The 11,430-nt window shown below is 37.3% G+C and overlaps 1 protein-coding gene across 2 annotated transcripts; it reads left to right on the forward strand.

Moving 5' to 3' along the window:
* Nucleotides 1–10,330: 10,330 nt before the first annotated feature.
* On the forward strand, nucleotides 10,331–11,351 carry LOC143353943 (protein LLP homolog). 2 transcript variants are annotated; one of them, XM_076787554.1, is made up of 3 exons: nucleotides 10,331–10,473; nucleotides 10,733–10,916; nucleotides 11,005–11,351. In XM_076787554.1, exons 2-3 carry the CDS (start codon nucleotides 10,757–10,759, stop codon nucleotides 11,262–11,264), a joined length of 420 nt encoding a protein of 139 aa, XP_076643669.1. In that variant the 5' UTR covers nucleotides 10,331–10,473; nucleotides 10,733–10,756; the 3' UTR covers nucleotides 11,265–11,351. The 2 variants fall into 2 exon arrangements, with proteins under 2 accessions (XP_076643669.1, XP_076643670.1); XM_076787555.1 differs by having other exon boundaries at nucleotides 10,351–10,413.
* Nucleotides 11,352–11,430: the final 79 nt, after the last annotated feature.

The following is an 11,430-nucleotide window of genomic DNA, read 5'->3' on the forward strand; positions in this document are numbered from 1 at the left end:
GGCAGAAGGCTATGATTCTTTCAAAGACAGAAACAAAATCGAACCAGAGTAGAAGGCTCTGGTTCAAGGGTAACGCGACGCGTACCATGCTTGCTAGCTATCTGCCGACCAGTACGATACCCGACGTTTCCTCACAGAGAACGATGGCCAGGGACGCCTCCACCTTTTAGTAGATCAACCGAACCCAACTATGTACCTGCCTATGTGACTTAGGCAGAAATTTTACGAAGAAAGGATTCTACCCGGCGAGTACTGTTCCCTGACCATCATTCTCTGTGCATCCACGCCGAATATCGCAACTGGACCGGTTCAAAACTTTCAAGCAAGGTCCGACACAGCAGAAGGCTGTGTCAGAGTCAAAAATCGAGCCGAACAAAATTAAATTACGGCAATAATTACTCGACATGATTACAATGACGCTCGACATTCTTAATAACTAACGCACCCACGCAAGTCGAGCAATTATTGTGAGCAAAAAAACTAAACCAGATAAGTCTCTGAACAATGAAAGAGACAATAAAAATGGCGCTGGAGGCTCAGATTTACGAAAAAGAAAAATGAAAGAAGCGAATCAGAGCAGAAGGCTCTGGTTCGAGGGTGACACGTTACTGTCTGGTCACAGCAGAAGGCTGTGACTCAAATCAACAAACGAATATAACAAAGTGAATCCAACACAATAATTGCTCGACAACTAATACTAACTTACAAATAAATAGGAGTCTTCGTTGGATGCGGTGACTTCGGTTGAATGACAATTCAATGCAGAAACGAAAGTAGAAGAAAACGATGAATAGAAGTCGAAACGATGACAATAAAGAAACGACGATATACAACTCTAAACCCCGTACACGAGTACGGCCTACCTAACGCCAACTCACGAGAGCCAAGCTAACCCCGCAAACGAGTGCGGCCTAACCGACAAGAATTCAACAATAGTAGAAGAAGTCAGAACTTCAAACTACTGAAATGGCGCTTCGGGACGCCCCGGGTTCGCCAATACCCGTACTCACTCACTGCCCCATCCGTGAGTGAGCCCCTGAGGGACCTCCGTTCGGAGGAATACCAATTTTAAACCAAATATATCAATTTTAGAATAGGAACTTTTGTAAGTTCAGAAACGACCTACAGGCTCGGGGCGCCCCGGGTTCGCCAATACCCGTACTCACTCACTGCCCCACCCGTGAGTGAGCCCCTGGGGGACCTCCGATCGGAGGAATACCAATTTTATGTCAAAAATATAATATAATATAATTTCAAGAAGAGAAACTTTTGAAAAGTCCCGACGCAAATTCGAATTAGAAACACAAAAATAATAATTGACTACGTTCGTTAAATGAACACGTATTCCAAAACAGAACGTTTATATTTGAATTGTATATTTGAACAGTATATTTGAATTGTTACTTAGAAAGAGCTGCTGAAAGTTGACCAAGGTGAGTGGAGAAAGCTTCCAAGAACCTCGCCGTTTCCAAGAAGCCCACTCCGAGCTAGCTTAAGGTGAACCAGGGAAGTGTTAAATGACCGTTGGTCCACTTTAAGCTAGCTAAAGGTAGACCAAGGCAGGCCAGTGATGTTCAGTGCAGCTCTGGAGATCCCTGGCCAACTCGAAGGTAGGCAAGAGTAGGCCGGGGTGGTCAGGGTGAGCCAGGGTAGCTTCTGGTCCCGCAGCACTTCAGCTCCCTCCTGAGTGCGCACCTCGACTGCTGACTGAGCGCAGACGCCGAGATCAGTTGCGTTGTACGCGGTGCGCAACTCTCCCACTCCAATTAATTTCGGTAGATCTCGATCGCCGGGATAATAATTATCGATACATTTTTTATTTCTGGCTGTTTAATGTTTAGAACAATTTCTTTTGGTAATGATATCAACAAGCACTCCCTTGACTCGAGATAGAGAATAACTTTTAAGCCATTAAATTATCACAACACAATAGTAATTGTGTAATTGCTTGGAAAATAATTATTTTTTATTGTATAATTTCATTACACTCTTAGTGTCTTCTTATTTTCCTTATTGTTCACCATTGTAATCATTGTTTCATAATCGATAGTTTATAATTAATTTAATTATTTAAAATTAATTATTTATTAGAATTTAAAATTAATTTGGAAATTATTGCGACATAAAATAATAATTATTCAACAAAATATATTCTGTAATAGTTACAGAATAAAGAAAAAAAGAATAAATACAATCTACAAGTAATGACAAAATTTAATTGTTCTTATTGTGATCCTTAGTAAAAAACAGAAAATTAATTTTTTTGCTTATTTATCCGATAATACCACTTCTAATGCTCGACAGCACTGACTGCAATCATTACAGCAGAAGTAGTAACGAGGTAAAAGTATTAACTAAGTAAATTAACTTTCGACGGCTCTTATCCTTAATGCTAGGCAGTAAGTGCACAGATACAGAGATTTCGTGTGTAATGGACCATCTTTTCATTTCATTTATTCATTGCCCACTTCTTCACTTCTTACTTTTTCATTTCATTATTTCATCATTTCGTCTGTCGTCTGTCACCTGTCGTTTTTATCCTAACACAACGCACTAGAAACGTACCAAACAAACATACAACACGCGCAAAACGCACACAAAACATCCGCAGAACAAATCCAAAACACACGCAAGTCACCCGAAAAACACGCGCAGAACACACACGAAACACGTAAAACAGACAGAAACCGATCGGTAACACCGCCGTTGAAGGATATTAGCACAGACGAGGTATAAGGATAGACCTATCATCACAGACGAGGTATAGGAGTAGACCAATCACCCAATGTATTTTTCTGTCTCACGCTCGGGGGGCTCTAGAGTAGGGCTGTGCGAGTACCCGAAAATGCGAGCCGAGCTTAGCTCGGCTCGATTGTGCGAGTCGAGTCGAGTACTCGCACGATGCGAGCTACTCGCACCGATGCGAGCTATCCGCACCGATGCGAGCTGCTCGCAACGAAGCGAACGGCTCGAAATAAAATCAGGCGTAAAATGACATGATGCGAGTTACAGCGGGAAGATCAGCACATCGATATTATCAAGCATTTTAGTATATTGACAATGCTAAATGTTTGCGATGTTTTATTATATATTTTGATAGTGAAATGTTGATTCAGAATTTGTATAACCCTTATTGAAAATAATTATGCAATAACAACTATTTCCTAGATTTATGTAAATAACTAGATGTGAAGAACGGTATTTTATATATTCCTTTATATTATACTCCGGGGTTCAGTGTACAGTCGTAAAAATGTGTTGTTGCAAAATTGTTTATAATGTTGAAAATTAACGTTAAACTTCGTTAAATAGTTTTTGAAGGAATAGATATATAAATATTGTATAATCTTGATGTGTATTTATACGGGGTCGCCGCCGCGTCTACAATGTATGCTGGCGGTTCGTCGGCGTGCTCCTTGCACAGGCCGCCACACTGGTACTCGCACCAAAGGTCAAAAGACTGAATTCTGGTAAGCTGAGAAAAACTGTTTGACAGAATCTGAGCTAACTAACCTGAGAATAGATTGTCTTAGACTTTTATATTTTTCGATAATGAATAACTAGCTAGTGGCTCGATGGAGAGGGAAGAGCAAAACGCATACGCGTGCAGGTAGATCAAATACTCAGAGCGGGTGACCTAAGTGGGCGCGTGCAGGCGAGCCGGTCATAAACCTTAGCTCGCTGATGAGAGCCCTACTGTCCCATTGTACGGAAGTACACTTTTTAGAAGAAATGGTCGAGATAACGAACCAAAAAGGCAGTAAACCATTTTCACACTACACAATTATAAACATGGAGATAGCGCAGGTTGCTTAGCGAGAAACGTGCGGCCGCTTCTCGTTATACATTATGCAGTCAGTCTCATAATTGATGGCAGACACTTTAAATCAGAATAACTTTTTTTATAAATCGACCAAACGACTTCAGCTTCTAGACAGCTACTAGATAACATGTAATGAAAACTCAGGAAAAATTGCGTTATATAATTGCGTTAATTGTCGAGCTAGGAAGTAGATTTAACTTTGCTGCCACTACGAATTATTTGGTAGTTAGCATGATTTTGGACCATCGTATAAAAGATCGACTGTTATCCACGGAGAAGAGCCAACAATTGCAAATTGAAAAAAGATTTCGAGATGAAAATCGGTAAACTTTTTACAAACATTAAAATATTAACTAAACAGAAAGTATGACGAGTGTTGAACGTAGACATCAGATCCTTTTAAAAGGACCTAGTCGATTTATGGTCAAAACTGCCCTTAGAGGTTTTTCAATGATTAATGAACAATTCGAAAGCTGACTAAGAAAAACCCCTCTGAGTAAAATTTCAACCCCCTATCTTGCCCATGAGGTTGGTTACAGGGTAAATTAGATTTCGCGCTTCTCCGCGTATTTTCCGCACTCTGATGCTTCCTAAAATTCTGAAAAAATGTGACATATTTTGGATTCTAAGGCTGACTTTTGATAATTTTTTCAGATTTTTTTGTTACAAACTGTGGTCGTAAAAAAATGAAAAACCTCCAAAAAATCGGAAAAATGCAGACTTCTCAAAAATGTGAAAACATACTATTCTACTGTTTAGTTCCTTGTTAAAGTACTATAACAGGCAGTGTCGTCAATTTTTTTTAGATTTTTTGTTGTGAGACATCATCGTCAAAAAACAATAAAAACCGAATTTTTTCGACGTTTTTGCTATTAGGAGGAAAGTTACATTTGTTGGTTTTATCGCAGATATATATTAAGTAATTTTTAGCATTATTAAATTGAAACAAGTAATTGTTTGACCTAAGAAATGTGATTTAAGAGAAAGAATTGTAGGGACTAGAGAAAGTTGGAAAACTGCTGAACACGATTTATGGTATACGTGACTAGACAATGCTATTTTTGAGAGAACTGTTTAGTTTCAGACCCTAGCATGATTTTAGTTCGAGTTAGTCACAGTCTCAATAGCTGCACACGGGTACCATAAATCGTGGAGTGCCGAAGGACTTTCGACAAGAGGGCAGCGGTCGTCCGCGACCGGAAGAGCCCCACGTGCGAAAGGTCTGGAGGACACCAGCACTATTTGGAAGAGATTTCTCCCTGCCACAAAGGGCAGAGAAAAGTATAAGTAGACAGGGCGATGGAAACCTAGGCAGTGAGTCCTCAGCTACCAGTCTAGACGTCACTCTGTCAGTTGTCCGTTGTGAAATAAATCCTCTACAACAAATATCCGTGTACATTGAACCAGATTCCAAACAGACTCCTCAGAATAAATTGTATTTTGTGTGATATATACCAGAATGTTCGTAAAGTTTTGTAACATCGCCAGACGTCGAACTAAGGAGCGGATACGCTGGGGTTCTTATCCCGTCGGTGGTAAATGTTTTTTCCCATACATCATTTTTATTTTTTCAATTTCTTATATTATTTATTCATGTGATTTTAACAATATTTTTTTAATGTTCTAAAAATATTGAAGTAACATTGATTAGGCAATGAATATTTATATTATTGTGTTCGTCCACGATTTCCGCCAGATATGAAATTGCTTGTGAAAATTGGTAAGATTCCGTGAAAAGAATTTTGAAATCCACTTCTGTCATTTCCAGAAAATCAAGAAATCAATACTGTTTGAAATGGAATCTTTTTGCGGTTCCAATTGTTTTGACCATCTTAATCGGCTATGCCCTTTTAAATCTTATCACCTATACGTGCACAGTACCGAATGACAGGCTGTTGGAACTTCCAACTTGTGTGAAAGGTTGTAGACTGGCACATATTGGCACGAATGCGTACAAATACATATCAATATTATACAATATTTATATATCCATTCCTTCAAAAACTATTTAACGAAGTTTAAAGTTAATTTTCAACATTATAAACAATTTTGCAACAACACATTTTTACGACTGTACACTGAACCCCGGAGTATAATATAAAGGAATATATAAAATACCGTTCTTCACATCTAGTTATTTACATAAATCTAGGAAATAGTTGTTATTGCATAATTATTTTCAATAAGGGTTATACAAATTCTGAATCAACATTTCACTATCAAAATATATAATAAAACATCGCAAACATTTAGCATTGTCAATATACTAAAATGCTTGATAATATCGATGTGCTGATCTTCCCGCTGTAACTCGCATCATGTCATTTTACGCCTGATTTTATTTCGAGCCGTTCGCTTCGTTGCGAGCAGCTCGCATCGGTGCGGATAGCTCGCATCGGTGCGGGTAGCTCGCATCGTTGCGAGTAGCTCGCATCGTGCGAGTACTCGACTCGACTCGAAAAGCGAGTCCCGGCTCGACTCGACCCGAGCTCGGCTCGCATATGCGAGCTTGGCTGCAGGCCTACTCTAGAGCCCCCGTACCATTCCGTGTCACATCCTACCGTATCATCCAGAACTAATATTGTCGAACCGATATTCTACAATGGCGCTGTTGCTGATATAATTTTAAATCTCATGTCGAGGATTCATATGATGAATGAAACAAAAGAATGTTGTTTCCTCTTAATTCCATTACGGCTGACACGCGAGTGCATCGAAGGAGACGTAATGTAATAATAATAATAATAACGTAACGTTTCCGGCTGACAATATTTTGGTCCCGGATCGAATCCCGCATGGAATGATTTTTTTTCGTTAAACACTTTTTTCTTGTTCTTTCTACTACGTCAGTCTTCTTCCCTGTGCAATTACAACTACAACAGTGTAATAACATAATTATAAGAAATTAAATTAGTTCAATATTAGCCAAAAGTAAGAACGTAGTTTAAATTTAATTTAAAAAAATACGACGTTGCTATCACTAATTTCATTTGACTATTTAATAGCTACCTATTCAATCTACTTCTGATATTGCTTTTCATTTGCAGCATATATATTCTAATAAATTTAATTATTTGGGTTTGATAAAAGATTGAACAACAATATTTATAATAACTAGTTTTGAACATTTTTTAAGGGCAATTAAATTTAAAAAACAAAAAGAATGATTTAAAAATACAAAATATATTTCAGTGCATACCATTAAATCCGATTCTTTTTAATTTTTTCAGTTTAAATTTCACTTTGATATTTTTTTTAGTTCAAAAGTTATAGCAAAATATGCGCCTCGCCGAACCGGGAATCGAATGCGCTACTTCCAGACATAGTTGGGCACTATTTAGATAACAAATTATTTAAATAACGATTCGAATAAAAGATACTTTAACTTTATTCGTTATTCGAAGGTTCGAATAAAAAAAGTATCTTTGTCGAATAAATAATTTTATTCGACGAGAATTTATCCGATGAATAAAGATAATTTTTTTTTATTCGAAGCGGATTTATTCGAACTTGGAACAATTTTTTCATCTTTTATCTGTATCGTTTATTCGAAGGCTTCGAATAAACAGCAACGAGGTCCGACGAGAGCCGAACTTCAAAGACCCAGCGACTGACAAATGGCATACAATGTAAGCAGATGGAGAATCGCGTACGAATGCAAGTTTAACTTTTAGATTTTTCAATATACCACCATAAAATTGCGACGAGTGAATTGAGGGGCTTTTCCTGATGAAAATGAGTCCAAATTCGAGTGTAATCGAACAATTTTATTGATCCGTAATGTTACGATAAAAATTACATTTTTATTGAAGAATGATCCAAAGAAGAATAGTCCAAATGATGTCGTGTTTGGACTCATTTTGATCGGGACAAGCTCCACAGCTCATTCGTATTAACAATATTATTCTGATTAAAAACATAAAAGCATAAATTGCCAATAATGCACGATTCTCCATCTGCTTACATTGTAGGCCGTTGGTCGGTCGCTGGTCTTTGAAGTTCCGAGCTCGTAGAGTCGCGAGATATCGGTGTGAAACAACTACCAATCCAATTGCAAAACTTCATTGTTTTTCATGATTTTTTTATGGGACTTGCGCCAACTAATTCGTGGCATTCTTCTGATTAAAATGACACTAAATACGGTACAAATTGGACTGTATTTAGCATTTTTATCCGTAGATTTATTTGAAGGCTTCGAATAAATCTTCGGATAACTTTTGCCAGCTCGACGAATAAACGGCGACGACGGCCGACGAGGACCGACGAGCGCCGAACGTCGAAGACCCGGCGACTGCCAAACGGCATACAATGTAAGCGGATGGAGAATCGTGCATTATTGGCAATTTATGCTTTTATGTTTTTAATCAGAACAATATTGTTAAGACGAATGAGTTGTAGAGCTTGTCCCGATCAAAATGAGTCCAAACACGACATCATTTGGACTGTCTTTAATGAAATTGTAATTTTTATCGTAACATTACGTATCAGTGAAACTTGTTCGATTACACTCGAATTTGACCTCATTTTCATCAGGAAAATCCCCTCCATTCGCTCGTCACAATTTCATGAGGATATATTGAAAAATCTAAAAGTTTAAACTTTCATACGTGCGCGATTCTCCATCCGCTTACAATGTATGTCGTCTGTCGTCGCTGGGTCTTTGAAGCTCGGCGCTCGGCAAAAGTTATTCGAAGATTTATTCGAAGCCTTCGAATAAAGGTACAGATAAAAGATGAAAAAATTATTCGAAGTTCGAATAAATCCGCTTCGAATAAAAAAAATTATCTTTATTCGTCGGATAAATTCTCGTCGAATAAAATTATTTATCCGATACTCGTCGAATAAAGATACTTTTCTTATTCGAACCTTCGAATAACGAATAAAGATAGAGTATCTTTTATTCGAATCGTTATTTAAATAATTTTTTATCGAAATAATGCCCAACTCTGCTTTTGACCATCTTATCCGGATTAGTTTTAAAAATCAACAAAAAAAAAAAAAATTATGTAAAAAATATAGAACATATTTTAGTATACGCCATTAAACCCGATCTTTAAAAAAAAATTCTAGTCCAAATTTCGCATTGATATCTTTTTTAGTTTAAAAGTTGTAGCAAAATGTGCGCCTCGCCGAACCGGGAATCGATTGCGGCTCAGGCGCTCGAAACTTCGGTAACGTGAATTCGGCAGAACGCGTCGAACAGTCGAGCTGGCATCTCACACGGACAGAATAGAGGTACGCTTGTGTGTAGCGCGTGCGTAGTAGGAGCAACGTAAAGCTGCGTACAGACCTGAACATTTCGACGAACATTGCGCCGAACAGCGCGCCGAACAGCGAACGAAACGCAAAGTCGACATTCATTTCGGCGCGATTTTGCGTTTCGGACGCTGTTCGGCGCGCCGTTTGGCGCGATGTTCGGCGCGATGTTCGGCGCAATGTTCGTCGAAACGTTCAGGTTTGTACGAGGCCTTTGATGTATGTCGAAAAACCGACAAGCGATGGATCGACCGCGCGCACGAACGCAAACGGGTGAGCCTCGCACAAACCTGAACACTTCAACGAACATCGCGCCGAACATCGCGCCGAACAGCGTCCGAAACGCAAAATCGCGCCGAAATGAATGTCGACTTTGCGTTTCGTTCGCTGTTCGGCGCAATGTTCGTCGAAATGTTCAGGTCTGTACGCAGCTTAAGGAGACGTACTGTTGCCTTCGTCGTTTATTTTCTCACTACAAACGTGAAAGAAAATAATGCAACTACGTTCTCAGTCAGTAGTGAAATAGATTGACATCTTGCAAAAAAGATCAACTACATAATTATTGATTTATTAATTCTGAACTCTTTCGAATTTTACAACTAATATTAATTGATATTTTGGATGATTCTTTAAAGCTAAAGTTTATGTTTTTTAAATGAAATATACATGAAAATATATAGTAAATTTCAATTTAATTTCTTTTTCAAGTTCAGTTACAAAATATATTCAAAATGGTTGCGTATTAATAGTGTTAAAAAATTGTAGAAATGCAAATAATAATTATACGTATGGAGAATTGTTATTTACGTTCAAGGTTTATGAAAATTGTATTTCTATAATTTGGAAACGTAGTATCTATATTTATTAATATTGTATTGATAAAGATAATTGTAGATATATAACATAATGACATCAAATAAAAAAATATAATTTGAACCTATAGTCATAACATCAGATATGTACATAACTCGTCAATCATTTGTATTTGACCAGATTTGATCATTTTTGTGGATCTAGTTCCAACATTTATCGTTCGTCAGCGTAGAGGGCGTAAGAAAACCAGTTGTTTACATGTGAGACACGAAACCCCATATGGTGATTGGTCTACTCCTATACCTCGTCTGTGCTCCTATACCTCGTCTGCGCTCTCATTCCTCTCTGTCGGTATTTCAGATCGTGAGACACGAAACCTCAAATGGTAATTGGTCTGCTCCTATACCTTATCTGTGGTACGATCAGATTCCTCTCTGGTACGATAAACAGTTGCAAGGTTAGATTGTATTGTGGCAGACGCCAGTTCGTATCATAACACGTGGACTACAATTTTCAATAAAGTAATACAATATTTACGTGAATTCTAGGGAAGTATTCGTTTTGAAGCCGTGCAATTTAAGGTAATATTCTGATACTTCTTAATACCTCTGAATTTGAACGCCATCATTTATTTATTAACTATTTTAGGTTACAATACATCTACATACATAAAATAGGTTCATTGCAAAACTGATTGAATTTGTAATAGTACTTCAGTTTATTTACTATTAATAATTCTGTGTATTTCGTAATATTTTAATCATGCAACATTAATTAAGATATGTTTATATACCATTTGTATTATTTAAAGGAACTATATATAATACTTTATACTTACAGGCTTGGTAAATATAAAACAATATAATGGCAAAGTCACTCCGCAGTAAATGGAGAAGAAAGTGTAGAGCAGTTAAAAGAGAACGTTATGGAGCCAAAGAATTAGACAGACTTAAAAAAACTTTAGGCATTATGGAAAATGGTTCAGAGGATACTGAAATGAATGATATTTCACAGATCGCAACGGGTAAGGAATGCGAGGATTGTTTTTGCATCTTATTTCTTTTTTTATTTTGTATAACTTTAATCAATGTGTGTATCTGGTTTTTTTATAGTCGTTGATGCAAAGTCACTAAAAGATAACACAAAAACAAAAAATACAGAGAAAGATGATACAGATGTAATGGATGTGGATAAGGATAGTAAGGTGTATAACAAAAGAACAATGCGTGACCAGCATGGAAATTATCCAGTATGGTTGAACAGGAGAAAAATTGCCAAGCTAAAGAAAGGCAGAGCGAAATCAGAAAAAGGTCGTGCAAAGACAAAGAAAAGGCTAACTAGGAGACAAAAGAAAGCATCGAAACAAAAGTAACTTTTATACAAAATTAATATCATTAATTGACGCCATTTTATTTGACTTCACATGTAATAGTATAAAAATATATGTTATTATACTAAATCGAAATCCTTACACGTTACTCTAAAAATATGTCAATAAGAATGAGCCAAATACTTTTGCTGATTTATCATGGAACTTG

This window comes from Halictus rubicundus, chromosome 5, assembly GCF_050948215.1.
Source record: "Halictus rubicundus isolate RS-2024b chromosome 5, iyHalRubi1_principal, whole genome shotgun sequence".
In the NCBI taxonomy this organism is placed as follows: Eukaryota; Metazoa; Arthropoda; class Insecta; order Hymenoptera; family Halictidae; genus Halictus; species Halictus rubicundus.

Excerpts from the sequence above, each read along its gene's own strand:
- LOC143353943 (XM_076787554.1), top strand. The coding sequence starts at position 10,757 with ATGGCAAAGTCACTCCGCAGTAAATGGAGAAGAAAGTGTAGAGCAGTT. Across the intron at positions 10,917-11,004 it reads TATTTCACAGATCGCAACGG|TCGTTGATGCAAAGTCACTA; the intron begins GTAAGGAATGCG and ends GTTTTTTTATAG.